Genomic DNA, 25,461 nt, shown 5'->3' with positions numbered 1-25,461 from the left:
AAAACTTTGGAGTCTCTGAAATACTCCTTCTGCTAGTTTTTTCCTTTTTTTTCAATTTCTCCTCTATTCCACCTGCCTTGTGAATATGACTTCCTAAATAGATAAATTTTGATACTGTTTCTATTTCTTCTCTATTCGCTGTCACTTGAGACCATGGTCCGTAAGTTTTTGGGAATGACATTTTGTTGATGTTTATATGTAGATACATATGATGTTTATATATAGATATATATGATGTTTATATATAGATATATGTGATGTTTATATATAAATATATATGATGTTTATATATAGAAATATTTGATGTTTATATATAGATATATATGATGTTTATATATAGATATATATGATGTTTTATATATATATATTTTTACAATATTCTATAAATTCTACCAAATGTTTGGCGTTAATATGTTTGTAGTTCGTTTTTTCAATTTTTCTCACTAAATTTTTTTGGTGAACGTTTAGTTTATTAAAATTCAAAATAAACTTATTTTCCGAATTCATGCTGCATATATGCATTTATAAATTCTTTCCGGCATAAGTTTAGTTCATTCATGACACTGCAATCAACATCACAGAGATCCCATTGATTCAACAATTCAGTTAGTTGTATAAATTCTTTCCGGCATAAGTTTAGTTCATTCTTAACACTGTAATCAACATCAAAATGATCCCATTGATTCAACAATATATATATATATATATGTATATATATATATATATGTATATATATATATATATTTATATATACATATATATATATATATATATATATATATACATATATATATATAAATCTTCGTTTATCGGCCAGAGACCCAGTTTCTCAAGGTAAGAAGTTGATTTCTTTACCATCAACTTGGCATATATATGATTCAACAATTCAGTTAGTTGTATAAATTCTTTCCGGCATAAGTTTAGTTCATTCTTAACACTGGAATCAACATCAAAATGATCCCATTGATTCAACAATATAAATATATTAAATAAAAATTACAAAACCCAAAATACTATAAAACAAAATTTTTCAATAACGAAAATAAGAAAAGTTTAACTGGCTATTGTGCGTATTGGACCGGCAACGCTGCGTCAAGAAGCCCGTATTTACTGGTAGAAATTCATTTGTAGTCATTCGATGTGATTGATGGGGTTGACAGCAACGGCTGGCGTAGGGATCACATCTCAATATTGTGAAAATAACTGTAATGTATGCTCGAAGCTATTAAATTGCTTATTGATTGAAGGTTTGCGTTTATTGATATACAAGGCCTCTTTGATTTTGAGACGGACTGGATTGGTTCCAAACTCGAGTATCGTCGTATTTGGGTCCAGTATAGCTCTAGTGAGAGGCATACGGTGTTTACTTTCCATGTGATTTTTAATGGCACCGTCTTGTACGTGTGTGGTAAGTCTACGAGAAAGACTAGTTCGCGTGTGACCGATGTAACTTTCTACAACACTGTGTGGCATAGGACATATGAATTGGTACACGAGATTCGTCTTCTCTAATGTAGAAGAAGGTCGGTTATTGCTGTTTTTTATAATGAGGTTGGACGTACTATTGGTGTTGTAGTATATTATTAATTTAAGTCGATTGTTGTCGCAGATCGAAATGTTGGATTTAATGATGCGTTTCAGTTTTGCTTCGTCGGCTTTGTAGTTGTCGTGCATTTGATTAAATAGTACAACGGTATTATTGTTTTAGTTGTGGTTTGTTGAGAAGTAGTAGCAGCTATATTGATTGTTGTCCGGATAATTAAATATTCTCGCCTCGAGGTCGACCATATAGAATTCGACAAATATTGGATCAAGAGGAGAACCCATCGCTATGCCATCGATTAGTCGATACTGTAAGCGATCTGGAGCGGTGAAGGGATTTTCCACGGTACATAATTTCAGAAGCTCTGTGAGTAAATTTGGTGGAATATCCAACTACAATTACAATACAGCAAACTATATATACCAACCGTTTGATGAATATCATGGCAATAGAATGTACACAATACACACGCTTGCAATACGTACAATAGCCACTTAAACTTTTTTATTTTCGTTGTTGTAAAATTTTGTTTTAAAGTATTTACTGTTTTGTAATTTTTATTTAATTAATTTAATTATTTTATAAGATTCTTAGTTAACAAATTTAATTTTTATTTTTTTATAACACTATATATTTCATTACCGTTGAATTCTCAATTTCAAGGTTTTTCTCTTATTCCATTTTGTTTCAATTTGACATTACATTTAACGCATTGGTTTTATACAATTACAATTTGATACACTTTGTTTAATTACCCAAGGCTCCGACGATGGCATCTTTGCCGAGACAGCTGTCAGCCTAGCTATGACACAATTATTGAATAAATATGATTATGCAAAATTGCGTTCCGTTGAATCGATTATAAAAAAGTTAATAAATGCTAAATGGGCAACAATATATATATATATGTATTCAAAGAACATGCTGACTGTTTTATTGTTTACTTAACGGACTTAATCAACATGTGCTCAACGAAGGGTGTAATGCCACAGGTTTGCAAGCATGCAATTGTCACGCCAATTCTAAAGAAGACGGGATTAGATAAATCAGATCTGATAAACTATAGGCCGGTGTCAAATTTGTCTTTCGTTTCTAAAATTATAGAACGTTCCGTTGAGTTAGTTTTAAATAATCATATAAATAAAAATGGTATTTGGCCTTTGCATCAATCTGGATAAAGAAGGTTTCATTCGACCGAAACAGCTCTATCGGATATATTCTCTCATGTTTATTCAGCAGTTAATGTACAAAAAGTAACTTTGTTGACATTCCTGGACATGAGTTCGGCGTTCGATACTGTGAATCATAAAGTCCTGCTGGACAGACTGAAATATTGTTATGGTTTAAATAAGATTGCTTTAACGTGGTTCGAATCATTTCTTACTGGTCGGACTCAGCAGATTTCTTACTCAGGTGGTCTCTCGGAACCAATGAAACTTACGTCAGGGGTACCTCAAGGATCTGTTCTTGGACCAATTCTTTTTAATTTGTACGTTGCAGAGATATTGGATTTACTGAATAAAGATGGTTAATATTGCCATGGGTACGCAGATGACATGCAGATTTGCGTTTCATGTTTTCCAGATGAGATGCCTACCGTATTAGAGAAACTGACAAAAACTATATCTGATGTCGGCTCGTGGCTGGGTCAAAGTAGGCTAAAGTTGAATCAGACTAAGACTCAGTTCATGTTGGCTGGTACATGGCAATAAACGTCAGCGGTTGAACCTTCATCAGCATGACCGATATAAGTTTCAGTAAAACGGTTACCAATTTGGGAATTGTGATGGACTCCCGTATGACAATGGGTCCACGAGTCAGTCTATTGATTAAAAAATGTATGTTCCAGCTACGTCAATTACGTCAAGTCACAAAATCGGTAGATAGAGATACAATGACTTTATTAGTACATGCTTTCGTTAACTCTAGATTGGATTATTGTAACAGTCTTCTATACGGCATAGCTGATAAACTGTTGTCTAAACTTCAGATGGTTCAGAATCAGGCTGCTAGAATGATATATCGCAAATTAAAATTTGATCATGCATCACCAATTCTAAAGGAGTTGCATTGGCTGCGTGTTAAACAAAGAATCATGTTCAAGTTGGGTGTAATGGTATTTAAAAGTTTGAATGGTCTGGCTCCGAAATATTCAGAAGGTAAGTGTATTCGAGTTTCATCTACATCTTATGTCATCACATGGGCGTCTAAGGTCTGCTGATTCAAACACGCTGTATGTTAGAGATCGGAATCTGAAAACAGCAGATAGAGATTTTGCAGTTGCTGGGCCTATTTTTTGGAACAGCTTACCTATCGAACTACGTATATCCGGGTTATCTTTAGCTGAGTTTAGAAAACGTCTAAAGACATACTTATTTGGTAACTCCTAGTGATCTCAACCGATGATGGCTTCGCTTTCAACATGCTTCATACGAGGAGAGCGCTGATGAGAAGCAATTATAATTGGCGCTATATAAATACAATATTTGATTTGATATATATATATATATATAAAGATCACTGCGTTTCCGGCAGTGATCTTTCCGGCATTATTCAACTTGTAGTTGACTTTTATCATCTTGATGAAGTTTATTAATAAGGTTAAATAAAAAACTTTTAATATTTGACAGTTTTGACAAAACATTATTAATAACCTTATTACTACAAAAAAGCTCTTTTCGGCATCACATATATATATATATATATATATATATATATATATATATATATATATATATATATATATATATATATATATATATATATATACACACACACATATATATTTGACAACCGGTTGCCATTGACGAGATATGAAAGAGTGACATTAGAAACTATATTTTAAATTAGCCTTTGGTGTACGTTTAACTAGAAGAAAATTCAGTAACAATTGAAGAATGCTTGAATTCTTTCTTTAGATGCGAAAATATGTGTATCGTTTTTTCTATTGTTTATCATAACTGAGAGAAAGAAATTATTAGTTTATAAACAGTAAAGAAAAATAGGTTTTAGATGAAGTTTGGTATTATATTTGCTTCAAATTGCTTCATGTAGATGTGTGTAAATATGGCCAAAAATTGTTTGTCTACTGTTAACGTAATTATTGACATTCAGTGGTGTAACTAAACATTTTTTGAGTTTTTTAAACAAGGCTAAAAAAGCTTGTGACCTTTTTTTTCTTTTTCCCCCACATCTATTTGCCAATTTTTGTGTTAGAATCAGCGATTTTGGCTGAAAATTCGCAACATTTTTGTTTGGATGTAGAAACAGTTTCAGTTCAAACTTATTTAGAGATTTTGTTTAATTTCACCATAACCCTTGCGGCATTTTTTTAATTGTGAAAAGGTGTTCGTTTCAATGCCTTTTTTTAGTTACAATTGGCATTTGCCAATTTTTGTGTTAGAATCAGCGATTTTGGCTTGAAAATTCGCAACATTTTTGGTTGGATGTAGAAACAGTTTCAGTTCAAACTTATTTAGAGATTTTGTTTAATTTCACCATAACCCTTGCGGCATTTTTTTAATTGTGAAAAGGTGTTCGTTTCAATGTTTTTTTTAGTTACAATTGGCATTTAAATTCTAATAAAAGTTAAATTTCATTATTTCAGATGGAAAAATTCTTTAAAAATTTCTTTGTTGTTTGGCATCCCGATGACAGTTGTCATGTTTTACTTCATGTTTATTTGTCCCAACACCAAAAGTTCTGGTAATTCTGTTAACAGACACTTTGTACTTCCTTCGTTTAACAATTTAGACATACAATTTCAACAAACAACATCGGTTTTTTATAAATCATTTGATGAATTTTCAAATTTTTCAATTCTGATTGGAGCAGTGGGTAATGAAAGTAAATATTGCATTATAAATGATGACATCCTTGTACCAGGGTTATCTCTCAGAAACCTTCTTCTTGTAGTAATTACTTCCCCTGTTCAGGTTATTAGTTGAAGTTGTACAATTTTGACTTTGATAAAAATTTCAGAGTGTCGTTTTTGTCTGAGTTTATTGCATTGCTTATTATTAATATTTTTATAATATTAATGATATAATATTAATTAGGTCACCGAGTTAACTCAATCGGTAGAAACGCCATGTCTCGCACTGCTATTACGCAACGACATGGTTTGAGTACTGTCTGATCCCAAATTTAATCCTACGCGTATGATGCCGTGCTTGTGCGTGCATACGTAATGTGTATGTGCGTCATGGGTTTTGATGATTTGGTTCAAAGTATTTTTAGGGTGGGCCTTCTGAATGGTGATTTGGTTGGTTCAAAGTCTAATACTTTTATGGCGTGGTGTCCGAATGCTAAGAATTGCGGCAATCTCATGATTTTAACGGGAGCATGGCATCATTTCCGTAATAATTTGGCGTTTTTGTTATGTATTCTTTTATCTTTTCTTAGCATCGATGCTCCGCAACCGCCACGGTCTTGTGGTGAGAGGATCAGAGGAAATGGACTTGCCCTGATTTACAATGTAAGGCTTGGGTCTCGGCCGTATGATCAGGGTTGCACTTTTTCTTCTTTTTAAGCATTCCATTTGCTGTTTCGATTCGGCCAGTCTCAAGTGTTGTGTGTTTCTGTGTGCAGATCTAGCTCAAAGAATTTAGATGGAATTTTATTGGATGAATTTAGACATTTTTGTCAAATGTTTGTCTTCTCTTGTCAGTCCATTGTCTGCTTCTGATCATTCTTTGGTTACCTTTTCTTTTCGTTTTGATGGATGTGGTGGTGCAATCACTGTCCTTCCAGATGTTAGGTATCTGTTGGAAAAAAGCGCCGATTTATTATATATATTTTACCTTCTAGCTTCTCCAATCTGTGGCAACCTCACTTCACTGCCACAACTTCGTTCGATAAACTGGTCAACCTGTATTTGTCGATATTTAATCAGATAGGTGATGAACAGTTTCCGGTGGTTGTTACTTGTCGTCGCTGAGTGAGTAAATCAGTCTGCTTTTATGATGCTGAGCGATGCTACAGACGTTAATCTGTGTAATGATGCCAGGTTTCACTGGAGGCGTAAAATGTCGGACTTGCATGTGTTGTATCAATCTAAGGCTGTTCGTCACTGGTGTGACTGTTTCAATGAACGGAGAATTCGAAAAGCTAGAAGGTAAAATCTTATAGCAAAATCGGCGCCTTTTTTTCAACAGATACCTAACCTTTGGAAGGAGAGTGGAAGGACGTTCTTGGATAAGTTATTGCGTCTGTCTGGTAATGAAGCTTGGGTTTCTTCCCCGCTTTCTGCGGCGTTTCTCTAGTTATTTCACTGATAAAATCAATACTGCTACTTCCAACGATGCTCTATTAGATTTTGTGTTGTTTCGGTTTCAACCAACAGATGTTCTCTCTATAAGATGCAACCAATCGTTTTTTCAGGTTGTCGTATTACCTATCCTTGTCCTCCTGGGATGAGCTTTATGTAGGGGCATATGTACTAATCAGGGTGGTTTTTATCTGTTGCTATCTGTAAGCCAATGCTTAGAATACGTTCCGTATCTCCAACGGGGGGAGTTGTCATCGAAAGTAGTAAGCACACTATTATCCTCGAATCCTGTTTTCTGTTTATTACTGCTGTCTTTCCTGAGCCATTAATTAATCAATGATCTTCCACAATCTCAGGGCTTATAGCTCAGACATTCCATGTAGCCAATCGCTTAACAGAATTCGTTTTTATTATATTTTTACTTTTGTTTTTGTTTGGTGCAAGTGTTCAGCCTTGTTGATCTAACATAAGCATTAATTAAAGCAGGCAGACGTGGCGAATCAACATTTTATTCTATTGGCTGCTCAGATTAGGCGAGCGGTAGTTGATTAGTAAGGCACAAAGACCTATCCCACCATCAGAGGCAACCCGTGGCGTCCGTACCTTACGCCAATGAAGCTAGACTTATAACCCGTAACTGCTCCCTATCGTATTATTCAGCCGCAAAGTCGCATTTCCAGAGTTTTCTCTCCGGTGCGCATTTTTGGGCATTTATTAAAGAATCGTGAGTTCCCCATGCATCATGATTCCTCTCTCGACCTTGCTGATGGAAAAAAATTTAGTAATCCCAACGTCTAACACGGGCACCACTTTTCAGGATTAGTCTTTAGAAACTACAAGGAAGTGGGTTAAGGAAATAGAAAGCTCGTTTCATTTATTTATTGCTATTCTAAAATCCATTCTGACCATAATATAGTTTAAAACTGAAATTAGATAATAATAATAATCAATCAATCATCGTTTAGCGCCCAGAGACCAAGTTCTCTCGAGGTAGGACGTTGTTTTCTTTGCCATCAATTTTTTGCGCCAAATTAGGCGATCAGTTGTATCCATTTCATTTAACTTTAGAGCTTTCATGTCTTGCTCAATTGTTTGCGACCAGGACTAGGGATGCACCGGATTCAGGTTTTTCAAATCCGGCTGGGGCCGGACTTGGCCGGATTTAAAATTCAAAAACCGGCCGGGGCCGGAGCCGGATTTTAGTTACCATTTTACATACGTTAAAAAAATACTCACATTTACGGTTATCTACATGTTGAACATAAAAAAATAACACCAAGCAAATAGTTAATTAATTCAAATATTAATATATGAATAAGCTGTGTGATACGCCAAATTCTGTACACAAAGCTGTTCCACCTCATTTCACAATTAGTGATGTTGTTATTATGTGTCATGTATGCTTAGCTTTTAACTTATTGACATAAAATTAATTGAATTCAATGAAATTTTTTTTTCTATTTATAACGTTTTTAAATGTCGATAGACGCTTAAATCCGGCCACCAAATCCGACCGGGGCCGGATTCGGTCGGATTTGGAAAAAACCGGATTTTGGCCGGAACCGGGGCCGAACTTCGGTGCATCCCTAACCAGAACTCCTTTGGACGGCCTTTGGGACGTGTGCCAGGTACTTCAACATCTGCAAGAGAAGTTATGGCACTGCTTCCACTTCGTTTGACATGACCAAACCACCTCAGACGGTGTTGTCGGCATTCGTCTTTTATATCATCTAAACCTGCACGACGCAGGATTTCGGTAAATTTGATGTGGTCCTTCAGACTAATTCGTTGCATCCATCGGAGCATTTTCATATCGGTTCGGTGAAGTTGTTGTTCCAGTTTGGATGTCATTTGCCATGTTTCGGCACCATATAACAACACCTGACGGATCACAGATTTATAAAGTCTTGATCGTAGTGGTAGTGGGATGTCATGCGCATCAATATAGAGGCAAGGAGATGCCATTTATTCCAGGCTGCACGTATGCGTGATCGAACGGCAGCTTCAGCTGTTCCATTACAATTCAGAACATCCTATAGATATTGAAACGATGTGACTTTCTCTACCTTAATGGCTTCAAAAACATTGCTATTTTGAATATGTTGTTGTAGACTGATGCAAGCAGGACAAACAAAATTGGACACTTTAGATAAATTACCAATTATTTTTGAACAACGTTTGTGACACCACTAGTTACACTGCTAACACTTGATTGAGTTGTTACTTACACCAGCTTTACAAACTGAACAGGGCCATCGTCCAGTAGCTGTAGATTGGATGGGTTCACCAGTGTTCATTGTTTTGGTTTTTCTGATGTTGACTTTGAATCCATGATCGGCGAGTTTTGTGTTCCTATCTTGGAACATCTGTGCTGCATTCTGCTCAGACGTGGCTGTTAAAACGATATCATCAGCATATACTAGATTCCAAATGTCACCAGTGCGTATCGGTTTTGTGATTTCTTCCATCACAGTTATAAATAACAGTGGACTGAGAATCGAGCCTTGGTGAACACCAACGCCGATATCAAATGCATCTGTGTTTCCGACCGTTGTGCTGACGAGAGTCTTAGTATTCGTATACATTTCCATCACAAGTTGAACAAGATATTCTAGAATGAGTTGTCGACTAGACTCCACCTGATTGCTTCACGGGGAACTCGATCAAATGCTTTTTCAAGGTCTACAAAAATGTGTGATAGTTGTGATGCTTTGCGAGGTACTTCTCTTGTAGTTGCCAAATGATGTGAATTGCATCAATTGTTGATTTCCCCGCTAGGAAACCAAATTGATAATTTCCGATTGTGATGCACGACGTTAATCTTCTCTCAATGATTTTCTCTACAATTTTCAGGGAGTGTTCTAACAGACGTATACCCCGATATGATGAACAGTTCAATGGATCACCTTTGCCTTTGTATAGCGGAACTGTCATACATTGAGCAATTTCTCCAGACTTCACGGCAAAGTTATACTTCTCACTTCACGGCAAAGTTATACTTTTCACTTTACGGCAAAGTCGATGGGTGGTTATATTTTATCAACGTCAAAGTTGACATTGATGGGATTTGTTTCATTTAACAGACGGTTGAAATATTCTTTCCACCTTAGCTTGATCTCATCTTGTTCAAGAACCATCTCATTTTTGTCGTTTTTGATACATGAGGCATCAACTATATCTTTTTCCGTACGCTTTGCTTATTTTACTATACGATACAGAGATTTCATTATCGTACTGTAAAACAAGCAAAACGTACGAAAAAAGACATAGTTGGTGCCTCATGCATCAAAAACGACAAAAATATAATAATAATAATATGTAAAGTTTATATAGCGCCCATTCAAGTTCTCATGAACTCTGTTTGTGTCACAAAGACCAAACTCTCCACACCATATGATGTACATACACGTTATGTTTGCCCCGGGAAGCCCATATGGAGTCTTTGAGTGTCGGGGCAGAAGTATTCGGAACCAGTTCACCGCATAACTGAACGAGACTTGGCATTTCTACTGGCTGAGTTGCCAAACGTCCTATATACGTCCTATATAGTAGCCGTTGCATCCACGTAGTGGATGATGAGCAACGTTACATGGGTGGATGGAGACGACAGGTATGCCGATGGGCCAAGGAAAAGGCTGAGGCTGTGTTCAACCAAAAATTCAAATTACTTAGACTCCAAAGCTGAGTACGATTAACCTGGTAGTGCTACGCATGCCTGACACGCAGAGTCTGCTTATTTCCCTGTGCTGGCAAAAGTGCTCAGAGGAAAGCCTCTATAAATAGAAACATATATGTTTATTAGAGAAAAAGAATAAACGACTTTAAACGATTGCCGAATAATTATTGAGTGTTAATAACGCTAGGAAGAAGGTGTGAAGGTTCTAATAGAAACTTGCTCTCTCTATCTTCATCACTTGAGGCGTTAATGGTCTAGCGGCATATTAAATTTTTCGAACATTCATATTAATATTCAAATTTGTTTTTGACTTGATCCTGTGTAAATTGAATATTTCTACATCAGTGTAAGATTTTTGTAAACGTCAACAGTTGGAAAACGTTGATTAATTTTGCAAACAACTATTCATTATATTGAAAGCACTGTCAAAAAAGATGTTAGATTGTTAAAAATTAGAGAGTATATGATGTAGGACACAGAAATGGTAGAGGAGAAAGATTGCTTAAATTTGGCAAATAAATAAATTTTATAAAATGAGTGACAGTTTTTTTTAAATAAAATTTCGGTATTTAATGTTACATTAAAATAAAACAGGTATTTGTTTTTGTTTTAACACAGATTTTGGCTTTCAAATTATTCTATAAACGAGCTTTCAAATTTTTGCGTTATGGTCAAGCAAATATGGATGTTCTCATTACTCTTGCTTCATTAACATCCTTCTTTTACTCTATAATCGTACTTTTAATTGCTGTTCTGTGTATAAGAAGTCAAAGTAGTCCAAAAACGTTTTTTGAAACAACTCCTATGTTAATGGTATTTATTTCATTTGGAAGATGGATGGAACATTTGGCTAAGGTATGGAGTATCGATTTAGTTAGCTTATACATGGTTTTTCTTTCAATCCTTTTTTTATAAACAGAAAAGAACATCGGAAGCATTAAACAAATTATTGTCAATGCAGTCAACTGAAGCTGTTGTTGTTGAGCTCGATGAAGAAGGTGCTGTCCGTACGGAACAGAGTTTGCAACTTGAACTGGTTGAAAGAGGTGACATATTAAAGGTTTAAGCTTATTTAAACATTATTTGTTGTTGTTTTTATACGTGTGTTAATTGGACTGTCATAAACACAGTCTAAACCCGTTTGATTAAAACACGTCAAAAAATTAATTTCGTCCTAAATTCTTTAATTTGGTTTCAAATTTTCGGAAATGGTTAAATTCAAACGTTACAACATCTTTTTTAACTGTAAACTACAGACTTCATTCTAAAGATTCGACAAATAGATCATTTAAATTAACACTTTAATAGTCAAACAAAGTGAGTATAATATGAATTAAATAACTTCTTATGCACTGTAACTGATACCTATTGAAAGTATACAAAACAAAGTTTATTGAAGCGTGTGTGGGTCATTAAACAAATATTAAATTTTTTTTGATCAATCAATCAATCGAATATTATTTTTATAGCACTATTTTTAAAAATTCAAAGGTTGATGAGCTGAAAAACTAATTGCGGTGTCAAAAGCAGAAGCTTAAGAATATAATCTTATAATTCATAAAATTTTTTTGTTTGTTTGTCTGATTGATCATTTAACGGTGTTTCAGCACGGTTGTCGGCTATCCTTCCGCAACTGGAATTCTTATGTTTTTCGCTTTACATCTTTTTTAATGATGTTTAAAGTTGTTGTCGATGTTTTGGTTGTTGTCAGCGTCTTTATTATTGATATGGATTATGTTGATATAATTTTATTTTTATCTTTGTAGTTTCTGTTCTTAATATTTAATACACTTTAATATTAGGCAGTTTAATAATCAAATTTACATATCAATTGAATTAATATTTGCAGTTATAACGAATTTTTTTTTCAAATATTCACTACTTAATAATCAATCCTCGTTCATAGTCTCCATCCGTTATGGGTCGGACTTTTTTATTCTATTCATCAGTTTCTGACTCTAAGCCGATTTATCCATTGCTTGTGTCTTCTTGAGACCAAGTGCCCTCAAGTCCTCCTGTATGGTCTGCGTCCAGGACTTTTTTGGGCGATCTCTTGGGCGGGTGTCAGGTACCTGGTGCTCAATAACGGAAATTATTGTATCGTTTTCGCTTTGCTTCACGTGGCCAAACCATCGTAGGCGTGAAGACGACATGCATCCTTCAACGTGCCCAGTCCCGATCGGTTCAGGATCTCGGTGGTATGAATATGGTCCCTTAAGTAACATGCTGCATCATTTTCTTGTCAGTTCGGGGAAGCTGCGGTTCGAGTTTTGTTGTCATCGACCACGTCTCTGTACCATACATCAGAACAGGACCTATAGATGTGTTGTATAGCTCTGAGCGCAGCTAGAGGCATGCTACGCCGCATCAGTACCGAGGCAATGAGGTACCATCTGCCCCACGCCGCACGTATGCGTCCACGAACGGCGGCATCAGCTGTTCAAGTACAATCCAGCATATCTCCCAAATACTGAAATGAAGTAACAGTTTTGATCCCGGTAATTATCTGGGCTCCGTTGTCGCGGGTTGATGCTGGCGGGGCCTACGAAATCAGTCACTTTTCTCAGTGAGCCGGTAATTCTTGAGCATCGTTTGTGACACCACTGCTGACATCGTAGGCATTTGATCGAGTTGTTTCCAACTCCAGCCCCACACACCGAACATGGCCAATGACCAGAGACAACAGGCTCAGCGGTATCACTGGTGATAATAGTTTTTGTTTTGTCAAGGTTTACCTTTAGACCGTGTTCGGCGAGTTGGGTATTTCAGATCTTAAACTTTCTCGCTGCGTCTTGTTCCGAGGCCGCTGTCAGGACGATATCACCTGCATATATCACATTCCATATGTTATCTGAGCGTATCGGTTTGGTTATTTCTTCCATCACCGTGATGAAGAACAGGGGGCTGAGTATTGATCTCTGATGGACGCCGACGTTAATATCAAATTCGTGTTACCGGCTGTTGTGCTGACCAGAGTTTTTGTGTTAGAGTACGTTACCATAACCAGCCAAACCAGATATTTGGGAACAATCTGTCTACGTAGATAGACTTCACCTGATTGTTTCACGAGGCACTCTGTCAAAAGCTTTTTCCATGTCCACAAATACGTGGAACAGTCGCGTTTGCTTTGCCATGTATTTTTCTTGTAGTTGACAAATGATATAGATAGCATCAATTGTGGGTTTCCCTGCCATGAAGCCATACTGGTAACCAGCTATTGAAACGCACGACAACAGTCTTCTCTCAATGACTTTTTCAATAACTTTCAGGTGATGTTTCAGAAGACGTATACCCCGATATGAGGAGCATTTCAGTGGGTCTCTTTTTTCTTTATATATCGGCACCGTTGTGCTACTGTTCAACTCCGCTGGTAATATCGATTTATTCCACATCTTCTGACAGATGTGTAAGAAGGCTCTGAAGCCTGCCACACCAGATGCCTTGATGATATCATTTGTAAGTCCGGACGGACCCGCCGCTTTACACACCTTCATTGCCTTCAGCGCATCCGTAAGCTCCTCAGCTGTGATGTTCTGAATCGATCCTTCCACCGAAAGTGCATCAAAGTCCACCCCAATAGGGTTAGTTTTATTCAGTAACTAATCGAAGTAATCCTTCCAGTGATTCTTCACTTGATTCTGCAAGGTTATTATGGTGGCTTTATTATCCTTTATGCATGTGGCACCAACTATATCCTTTTTCAGTCTTTTGGCCTGATTTGCTATTTAGTAAAGTGACCGCCTTTACTTCCAGACAGCCATACCTTGCATTGATTTACACGAGCTATCGCAACCTGACATTTCGTTTCTGTGTTCTTTGATCGGTATGTCTTTCGATCTTCATCAGTCTTCGTCTTCTGCCATTGTTTGAAAGCTGCTTTCTTACTGGCAATAGCATTTTGCATCTTCTCCTTCCACCAGCAAGTTTCGGGGTTGTGCTGGCGGTTTGTTCCAGATTTTCCACATACAGCTGTTGCAGAGTTCTCTAGGGTGTTCTAAAAAGATTTCCAGATTATGTCACCCTTCTTCAGACGATCCAGCTCTGCCGATAACAACTTCTCGAGTTTCTCCCTGAACATGGGTTTCTTCAGTTTCCATGTTTTTATTCTAGTAGGCATTCGATTATTCACCGGGCGTGATCGTTTCATGATCATATCGGCCACCAGCAATCGATGTTAATGGATTCATGCTTCGCCTGGAATGACTTTGGTATTCCTGAATAGTCGTCTGTGTTGTTGTCTGACGAAAATAAAGTCAATTTGTGTGCATGACATTCCGCTTTTATATGTGATCAAATGTTCTGCACTCTTTTTGAAATAAGTGTTCAACGGGGAGAGTTCATCTCTTTCAGCAAAGTCCAGAATCCGTACACCGTCTTCGTTTTGATACCCGTAGCCAAAGCCTCCATGGACACCGGGGAACCCATTTGCTTTCTCTCCAACGTGGCCTTTGAAGTCGCCACATATGAATGGTATCTCTGATGATGGTGTTTTCCTGACGGCATCTAAGAGTTTGTTCCAGAAGTCTTCAGGTTTACCGGTCTGTGGTGCATATGCAGAGAAAACAGTCAGAACCCTTTTTTTCATTCTGAGTTTAATCAGCATAATTTATTGAAGATTCCCACTCCATTTTGGGCGTATCTGCCGAAGAAAAGTTTACGCTATTTTTGAACATATCTATATATGACAATGTGCAATTTATTTTGGATAAGTCGGTAGGCACAGTTTGCATTTATTGATATACTTTACATGTTTTTGTTATACTTGCAGTTACTTTTATTTTTTTGCCAATCTTGTCGGACTAAAAAGGGTTGTAAAACGAATTAGTAATAAGCACAATTTGTTTTAAACCTGCATTAAAGTGGGGAGTGTGAGTTAATAACTTTGCAAAAACACATTTCATAAAGAAAACTTTTGTACTTTCTGTACTTGAATGACTTGCACATTAGAATTGAGTTGTTTGGATCACTCTAGTTTTGAAATCCAGTGAGGCTCTCTAAAAACGTTTTGACAATTTCAAATCATTTTGTATTAGTGTCGATTTATTAGTAATATTAAATACTTTTGTTTTATTCAGTTGTAATGCTATTTATTTCTATTATTTTGCTTAAACATGTGATAGGTTCGTCCAGGGGAAAAGATACCAGTCGATGGTAAAGTGATAAGCGGATACTCATTATGTGATGAATCATTCATAACTGGGGAATCTATGCCCGTTGCTAAAACCACTGGTTCACAGGTTCTCAGTTAAAATTAATAAGTATTACGTTGTTTCTTTTTGTTCCGGTTTCCAAATTTCAATATTTAAGCATAAAGTTTAAACTTTTTTTATATCCGACCTTTTCAATTTCTCATTCTTTGATACGCAATCTACTATCTAATAATCTAATACGCAAATTTTTATTAATTTGTTTTTTATTTATATAATAATTTGTTATTTTATTTAAACAGGCTCGTATCATGATTTTTTTCAATATTTTCAATATTTCCAATTTTTTTATCCTTTTTTTGCCGGGGTTAGCGTCTTGCTTTTATACGAAAGCTTTTTATAACACAGTTTGTATGAACAACCATTTATCTTTTTTAGATGTACTTTTTGGACTCAGTAGTTGTGTCAGTTCTTTAAACTTACTCCACGTTTTGTTGGTTCTTTTTTTTTCATTGCACAGGAAACTCAACTTTTTTTTGAAAATCATCTTCTAATTAGAAAACAAACCCATTTTTTAAACGAAATTCTCTACACCCAACTCAACATTCATTACCCCTTTTTACAATGCCAACAAACTTATTGTCTTTAACCTGCTATTCAACTAATACGCGTTTCAATACACAATGCCCCCTCTCTTACACAGAGTGTCGAATTCGAGTCGGTCGGAGTCGGAAACTTTTGCCGGAGTCGGAGTTTTTCGGAAAGTGCTAAGAATTTAAATTTTGTGTATGATTGTTTTGTTTTTATAAGAGAAATATTTGTAGCGATATGCGATATACAATCATCTTTAATACTGAAAATAAATGCTAATAATATCTCATAATTTTTTTCTGCATGTTTGTAAACGTAATTATAAAGTTATTTAATTAAGAAAAACAATTACATTGACAGATTTTAATTGTTTTTCAAAGTAAATTTTTATTAAGCAGTGATATTTAAGTAAAATTATGATGCAAAAGTTGAAAAATTTGGAGTCAGAGTCTAAAATTTTTTCATTTGACTCCAACTCTCAGAACCTGAAACTGATATCATCTGTTCCATTGCCTAATATTGCACATAAAAATTTTCTACTTCACAACAACTCCAGACATATAGCAGAGTGCTTGTATTGAGCATCACATTTGCTTTAGCAATATTTAAAAAGTTAATTTTGCAGTGCATTTTTGTCTTTAATAAATTTTTTTTCAGTTCTTTTTTTTATTTTTCATTATTAATAAATATTCCAGAAGATGAACACGGGCCGTTTATATCCATGTAGAAATTGCGGAGCAGAGTTGTACAGTAGTTCAAAATATTTTACCATATAATTCAATATTGCTTTTATTGATTATTTTGTTATATTTTATGGTTTTCTGTTCATATTTGGGTTCAATTTCTTTATCAAAAGCAACTTTCACTTTAATTTGTCTAAACAAGTAAAAAGAATTCAAAACTTGATGTTTTGAAATATGGAAGTTATAACGCCGTCAAACTCTAGCTTTCTCTGTGTAAGTTAGTTTGTCTAATGCTACCTGTTAAAAAAAATTTTTGCAAATGTGAGTTGTTTGAAAAAATAAATAAGATGAAAAAGAAAGATTGAAAGTCGACAAAATAGTGCAATCTTTCAATTGTTATAAACAGGCTGTGGAGAAAAATTTTGCAATATATGTTTTACTTTTGACCAATTTTGTTGAAAAACTTTTATTTTATTAAAAATTTTATCGTTCTATTTTTTGCTGTTTAGCAATTATGTTAAAAGATATTTTGACGCGCTTTGGAATTTAGAATAATATTAGCTCAACTATTTTTAATTATTTGTCTGTATTCATTTTTTATTTGATGCAAGTCCAGGGGGCGGGGCGGGGGAGGACTGTTTTTGAAGGGAAAATTGACATTTTAAGTCTGTCAGTAGGAAAATGTTGGCTCTCTTGTGAAAATGTTGGCTCCCCCCGTGAGCACAGAAAAATTTTCGAAACCAATTATGCGAAAATTCCCCCCGGTCGTCAACTTTTTCAGAAAATCCACCCCGTTTATCGCCTTTCTTTTAAATTTCCCCCCGCGGGGTCGTCAACTTTCTTTTTTTGAAAATTTCTTTTTCCACCGTCATCAAGCTCTCCGGTCGTCAACTACTTATTGGGAAACCCCCCCCCCCCAGTCATCACCCCCCCAGTCATCGACTTTTTTTAATTTTGGAAACTCCCCCCGGTAGTCAACTTTTTTAGATAATTTCCCCCCCTTCCCGGTTTCAAATATTTTTCAAAATCTTGGCCTTTCAGTAAATTTGTCTAGATCCGCTACTGTGCAAGTTTGTGATATATATTTCTGTATGTCTAAATGAATGCTCATGTTTTAATGAAAGTAATAACAATGTGTGTTAGGTGATTGGTGGGTCACTCAATCAAAATGGCCAGTTGTTGTTGAGGGCAACTCATGTTGGGGTTGACAGTGCTCTTTCGCAAATTGTCAAGTTGGTGCAAGAAGCTCAAACTAATAAAGTTTGTTTGTGCAGTTTCTACAAATTTGTTGAAATTTTTATTTTTTTTATAATTTTTTAATGTTATTTGTTTTTATAACGAACCGCTTCAAATTTATAAATTTTAATAATGTTAAAGGCTGTTCTGGTAAAAGCGATTATTTTTATTATGATTTTGAAATTTAACAATCAAATGAACTTTTTCAACTTCATTATCAAAATCTTTAAAGTAATCTCTTTATAGTACAAAAAGCATGAACTTTTCTTTTCTCCAACCATTATAGAAAACTCAGCCATTCTATGTATTGTTTGGTTTCTTCAAATTTTTCCTTTAGAATTTTTTCTGCTATTTTGATTTTTTGATATTTTATTGTTCAGCCAGGTTTCAGACACGCCAATCACACTAAAATCAAATTGACGGGAGTTAATAAAATTTGCAGATTGTTATTTAATATTTAATATACTTGTAGTCCTGGACATGACATAAAACTGCATCCACTCTGCCTTGCGTGCTTTTTAGCAAAAGGCTAGGCACACCGCTTATAACTGGTGGTTGTCGTCAGGATGGGTGTCCGGATGGAAAAACTTTTCCCCAAATTATTCCTATGCCATCACAAAGAAAAACAACGGCCCCTAGTCCCCAGCAGGCCTTAAGTGGTCAAGGAGTGCCAAGAATCTTTGTGAAGTATGCAATAGCGGAGGGATGTTGCAGAAAAATTCTGAACGGCCCCTCTATGGTACTTAGACTTGGAACGCTAAATGTTGGATCACTGACTGGCCGCAGCATGGAAATCGCAGAAATGCTTGAGCGTAGAAGGATTGGCATCTGCTGCCTTCAGGAAACCCGATGGAAATCGAATGGTGTTTGTCATGTCAACTCAGACAAAGAAAAATATAAACTATTCTGGAATGGTCAAAAGACGGCCAAAAATGGTGTTGGAATTTTTGTCAGAGAAACGCTAGCCCAAGAAGTACTGGATATTAAAAGGATTGATTCACGTCTCATGTGGATCAAGCTTCGCCTAAAAAAGCAAACAATGATTATTTTTTCTGCATACGCACCACAGACAGGCGAATAAGAAGAGATGAAAAATGACTTCTTGGCTGCTTTCTCTGACACCATCTCAACAATACCAAAATCTGAAACAATCATGATTGGAGGCGATCTCAATGGCCACGTTGGAGAGAAAACAGATGGTTTTGACAACGTACATGGTGGTTTTGGCTATGGAGAACGGAATGAAGATGGCAATCGCATCCTTGAGTTTGCTGAAAGTCACAGGTTTTGTTTACTGAACACATATTTTAGAAAGAGGTTAGAACTTCTCATAACATACAAAAGTGGACCATCAGCCACGCAAATTGATTTCTTCGCTGTCAAGCAACAACACCGAAGGCTATTCAAAAATGTCAAAGTTATACCTGGCAAATCATGTGTTGCCCAACATAGACTCCTTGTGGCAGACCTGGTTGTCGAACTGTCAAAACATAAGTCTAAACAAATGCCTCGGAGAATCAAAACGTGGAAGCTGAAAAGCAATATTCATCGAGAAAAATTTCAACAGATTGTCGCCACACAGTTAGACCACCAATCGCAATCCAGTACAGATTGGAGTACATACAAAACCGTTTTGATAAACTCTGCAACTACAGTTTGTGGGAAAACTGGTACAAAACGTCAGCATGAACGGGACAATTGGTGATGGAGTGACACTGTACAAAATGCAATAGCTGAAAAGAAAGCTGCATACAAGCAATGGCAAAAATCAAAGTCTGTTGATGACCATAAAATTTTCCGTGAAAAGAACTACTATGCAAGACGTCAAGTCGCACTGGCTCGAACAGATCAGTGCAGAAAGTGGCTTACTAAAAGCAGAGGTGAACAAATGAAATGTCTGTATCGTATAACAAAACAAGCAAAGCGTACGAAAAAAGACATAGTTGGTGCCTCATGTATACAAAACGACAAAATGAGATGGTTCTTGAACAAGATGAGATCAAGCTACAGTGGAAAGAATATTTCAACCGTCTGTTAAATGAAACAAATCCCATCAATGTCAACTTGGACGCTCCACCCATCGACTTTGCCGTAAAGTGAGAAGTATTACTTTGCCGTGAAGTCTGGAGAAATTGGTCAATGCATGACAGTTCCGCTATACAAAGGCAAAGGTTATTTATTGAAGGGTTCATCATATCGGGGTATACGTCTGTTAAAACACTCCCTGAAAATTGTCAAGAAAATCATTGAGAAGATTAACGTCGTGCATCACAATCGGAAATTATCAATTATGTTTCCTAGCGGGGAAATCAACAATTGATGCAATTCACAAGAGAAGTACCTTGCAAAGCATCAACAACTATCACACATTTTTGTAGACCTTGAAAAAGCATCTGATCGAGTTCCCCGTGAAGCAATCAGGTGGAGTCTACGTCGCTGCAATTAAATCTCAAATTTTTTCTTTAATCTCGATAAATTGCTGTTAAAATTTAGAAAAATTAATTAAATAAAATTAGTTCAAAACAAATCTATTTAATTCAGTTCTAATTTTAAAAATTTCTAAAAAAAATTTAAATTTTAAAATTTTCTATTTTCAAAATTATCTTTTTTTTTAATCAGGCTCCTATCCAACAGTTAGCCGACGACATTGCTGGAATATTTGTGCCTGTAGTTGTCATCATCTCCATCGTCACATTATTTTTTTGGGTTATTATTGGCTTCCATACAAAAACTGTTGACGGGTCGAACGAGGTATGTGAAAGCATGGTTGCAAAGCCCTAAAAATTATTCATGCGGAAAAAATTTAGATCAAATTTTTGAATTTTATTGTATTCTTAACTTACTCCTGTAAATTGAGCTATATTTACTTGTTAAAAAAAGTTGAAGGTCATATGAATATGTGCCATACACAAAGCATGGGATCGGCCGAGATTCTTTAGTTATTTTTAGTTGAACCCGATCACTGCATGCACTTGGAACTGGACCTTGCGCTTCCAACCACAAAGCCATTACGTTACGTTCACGTTTTATTAGCAATAATTAGAAAGATTGTTCATTAGGGCTGTAACGAATATGGTTTTTGAAAATTCGGCCGTAACCGAAGCCAAATTTTGTGCATCAATTACGTTCTATTTTTCAACTTTTGCCTAAACTCGTCCCAATCCAAAATTTTGTATATTGTAAAATTTTAGCAAATCTCACGCTACTTTTTGTTATTTTTAATTTATTTTTCTGTTTTTTTTTTTTAAGTAAATTTCAAAAAAAATATATGTAAACACGTTGTAATTTTTTTAGCCAATAAAATTCAAACTGTGATAAACAATGATGGCACAAAATTTGTTTAAATTTTTTAAAACTGGCGTTTAATTTTTCCTGAAGCTTACGGGAAAAGGATGAAAAAATTAAATTCGGCTTCGGTACATCCTATTAAATTTGCGCCGAATGTTAAAAAATGCCCTATTATTTATGCAATGTTTTGCTACGCTTTTTTTTTGAAACTCTAATTGCAAATCAAGGTAAACAAATTCATTCATTCTACGTAATATTACAGCGTTATGAAGTAATTATTTTATTATTTAATTATTATTAATACGACTTCACAGATATTAGTTAACGGTACATCCTATTCAGACGGAATTAGTCATCAAAATCGTGAATTGATAATTCAAAGAGCTTTTAAATTTGCAATTACGGTTTTATGCATAGCATGTCCGTGTGCTTTAGGTCTAGCCACACCAACAGCTGTCATGGTGGGTACAGGGGTTGGGGCCATCAATGGTATTCTTATCAAAGGTGGTCTTCCTCTTGAAAGAGCACACAAAGTTTGAATTCCAAAAGTTTTTGTTGATTTATTCATTATTATAACAATTGTCAATATTCAGCGCGAGGCTTACAATAAATTTGTTTGATTTTTTAAAATATTTTTGCTCATTGTCTCATCATTATTCTTTTTTTTCATTCTAAAGTTAATTACATTACAACATAGAGTGGATTAATTTTATTTTTCATGCTTCTTGTTTAAAATTAGTTAAAACTTTAATTTTGTAAAAAAGAAGCAAGCTTAAACTGTCTTTTTATTATTGTTGTTACTGATTAACAGATATTTGCATAGCGCTTCTTGTATCTTTGTAGGTTTCAATAAATTAGTACATTTCTATTACTAAAATATTGTCTCTGTAAAATGCAAATTACTCACCAGCTATATCACTTGTATTCATTCTTATTGGCGCAAATTTCTTTTTCAGTTATCAAAAAAATTTTTTATTTTTATGAGCTTTCAACTATATTTTATTATATAAATAACCGACATTAATCTTGCTTGTGAATTTTTAAATATTGGCAAAAATTCTTATATTTACATAAAAAATTGATATAATATTTTCTTCTGGGACATTTTAGATTTTTAGTCAAATATTTATATATCTTCATCTCACTCCCGTTATACGTCTGTTTTTACCATTCAGATAGCATATGTTAAACGTTTTCAATAGTAATTTTAAATGCGTTGTCAGCGGTGAGTCCTAGAATGAACAAAAAGTCCTATCCTTGACGAACATTTCCGTGCACATGTTTCACAGATTCATACACCTGTACTATCACCTCTTAAGGCCGTCTGTTTTTGTCGAATCCTTTTTCCTGCGAGAGCAACTGTACGTGCCAATTCAAAAGCGAAAACTGCCAACTGGGTAGACTTTCTCCATTCCGAGCAACGCAGAACATCAACAAAAAGAGCCTTGGGGTCTAAATCAAATTTGTTCATATTTTTTTAAGGCTGTTTTTGTATCTACGTACAGAGTCACTTACTAGGTATCTACGTACAAAGTCACTTACTAGTCGATTTCCCGACGCCAGTTGACAAAAAAAAACCTGCTTGTTAATTCCTGTGTCTGGCATACGTATAACATGCCCTATCCAACGAAAATGAGTTTGAAGCAAAAGCGATTTTATACCCATTGTACCACACTTTGCAAGAACCATTGTGTTTGGAACTTTGTCTTTCCATCTGATATCAGCAATTATACGCAAACACCAGTATAGACGCAGCAGTTTAGTCGGAACTGATGCCGAGTGATGAGCAGAACCATCTTCATAGTTAATTGCGGGTGCTAGCGATTTTTTGTTTCGGTTTACTTTCATAGCCTTTCCATGAATGGGTTTGGCAAGACACATCGTTTAGCAAAAAAGCCGTGGAGATTCAAAACTACTCAAAGAGCAATGACACCAAACATGCCTACAAAGGCTGTGTATAGACCCAACCTCAATAACCCGCCAAATTCTTGACAACAACCTAAAAATATTTTATCAAAACACAAAGAATGATTACGTCATTACGAATACTAACTTAATAATACTAGATTCAATAACAATAAAGAACAAAGAAATGACAAAAACAAAGATGAAGAGTTCGACACCAACTAAGTAACTCACTATGCTAAGAACTAGCCTTGCTTTGTTTAAAGAAACTATATAAACCAAACCTGCTCTGAAGGTAATTTGTGTAAAATCTAAATAAGGCCTTACCTGCATGATGAATTTGAAAAACAACAGTTTCATTAAATTTTCATGATGAACTTGGATAATAATTTTATTTTAAATAAATCGAACAGTTTCCAGAAAATTCAATTATAGTATGGAAAATTGAAAAGACTAACTTTAAATTGGTTAATGCCAACAATTCGATAGAATGCATACAATACTGTATAAAATATGATCTCCTTCTAGCATATATAAAACAATATGAATATCTATCTTCGTTTAGCGTCCAGAGACCCAGTTCTCCCGACGTAGGACGTTGTTTTCTTTGCCATCAATATTTTGCGCTAAATTAGACGATCAGTTATATCTATTACATTTAAATTTAGAGCTTTCTTGTCTTGCTCGATTGTTTGCGAACAGGACTTTTTTGGAATGCCTTTGGGACGTGTGCCAGATACTTCAACATCTGCAAGATAAGTTATGGCACTGTTTCCACTTTGTTTGACATGACCAAACCACCGCAGACGGTGTTGTCGGCATTCGTCCTTTATATCATCTAAACCAGCACGACGCAGGATTTCAGTAGATTTGATGTGGTCCTTCAGACTAATTCGTTGCATCCATCGGAGCATTTTCATATCGGTTCGTTGAAGTTGTTCCAGTTTGGTTGTCATTGGCCATGTTTCTGCACCATATAACAACACCTGACGTATCACAGATTTATAAAGTCTTGATTGTAGTGGTAGTGGGATGTCACGCCGCATCAATATAGATGCAAGGAGATGCTATTTATTCCAGGCTGCACGTATGCGTGCTCAAACGGCAGCTTCAGCTGTTCCAGTACAATCCAGAACATCCCCTAAATATTCAAACGATGTGACTTTCTCTGCCTTAATGGCTTCAAAAACATTCCTATTTTGAATTTGTTGTTGTGGATTGATGCAAACAGAACAAACAAAATTGGACACTTTAGATAAAGTACCAATCATTTTTGAACAACGTTTGGGACGCCACTGGTTACGCTGCTGACATTTGATTGAATTGTTACCTACACCAGCTTTACAAACTGAATAGTGCCATTGTCCAGTAGCTGTGAATTGGATGGGTTCACCAGTGTCTGTCCATTGCTTTGAATCTATGATCGACGAGTTTGGTGTTCCAATCTTCAAACCTCTGTGCTGCATTCAGCTCAGACGTGGCTGTTACAACGATATCATCTGCATATATTAGATTCCAAATGTCCCAGTGCTTATCGGTTTTGAGATTTTTTCCATCACAGTTATAAATAACAGTGGACTGAGAATCGAGTCTTGGTGAACTCCAACGCCGATGTCAAATGCATCTGTGTTTCTAACCGTTGTGCTAACGAGAGTCTTAGTATTCGTATACATTTCCATCACAAGTCGAACAAGATATTCTGGAATGAGTTGTCGACTTAGACTCCACCTGATTGCTTCACGGGGAACTCGATCAAATGCTTTTTCAAGGTCTACAAGAATGTGGGATAGTTGTTGATACTTTGCGAGGTATTTCTCTTGCAGTTGCCGTAGGATTTGAAATGCATCAATTGTCGATTTCCCCGCGAGGAAACCAAATGTATAAAAAAATATAAAACAATACATATATACAACAACAAACAACACACGTTTAGACGACATTTTCCCCGAGATCGGGGGTTGCCGTTTGGCTACCTATGATGAAACCGAAATACCCCTCGACGCCATTTCATCATAAGTAATTTATTTGGCTAATTTTTACGCAGGACGCCCTTCCTTACGCAACCACAGTTATAAGCGGTGGGCCTAGCCTTTGATGATCCAACATCACTCACAAGGCAGTGA

General features: G+C 35.7%; 1 protein-coding gene across 1 annotated transcript in view; it reads left to right on the top strand.

Annotated features, from left to right (window-relative positions):
• The window catches only part of HELRODRAFT_90503 (hypothetical protein), a gene marked incomplete at both ends in the record, with an annotated part of 63,862 nt that overhangs the window by 11,008 nt on the left and 27,393 nt on the right, over nt 1-25,461 (top strand). The window contains 8 exons of the mRNA XM_009032578.1: nt 5,151-5,227; nt 5,378-5,478; nt 11,107-11,343; nt 11,408-11,548; nt 15,609-15,725; nt 18,053-18,169; nt 20,765-20,900; nt 21,776-21,966. Of these exons, the coding sequence (XP_009030826.1) occupies nt 5,151-5,227; nt 5,378-5,478; nt 11,107-11,343; nt 11,408-11,548; nt 15,609-15,725; nt 18,053-18,169; nt 20,765-20,900; nt 21,776-21,966 (1,117 nt within the window). The remainder of the gene's footprint in view (nt 1-5,150; nt 5,228-5,377; nt 5,479-11,106; nt 11,344-11,407; nt 11,549-15,608; nt 15,726-18,052; nt 18,170-20,764; nt 20,901-21,775; nt 21,967-25,461) is intronic.

The sequence above is a fragment of the Helobdella robusta genome (assembly GCF_000326865.2).
Source record: "Helobdella robusta unplaced genomic scaffold HELROscaffold_84, whole genome shotgun sequence".
Classification (NCBI taxonomy): Eukaryota; Metazoa; Annelida; class Clitellata; order Rhynchobdellida; family Glossiphoniidae; genus Helobdella; species Helobdella robusta.
Note: the sequence above shows the minus strand (reverse complement) of the source record. Positions and strands in the feature narration are given on the sequence as shown.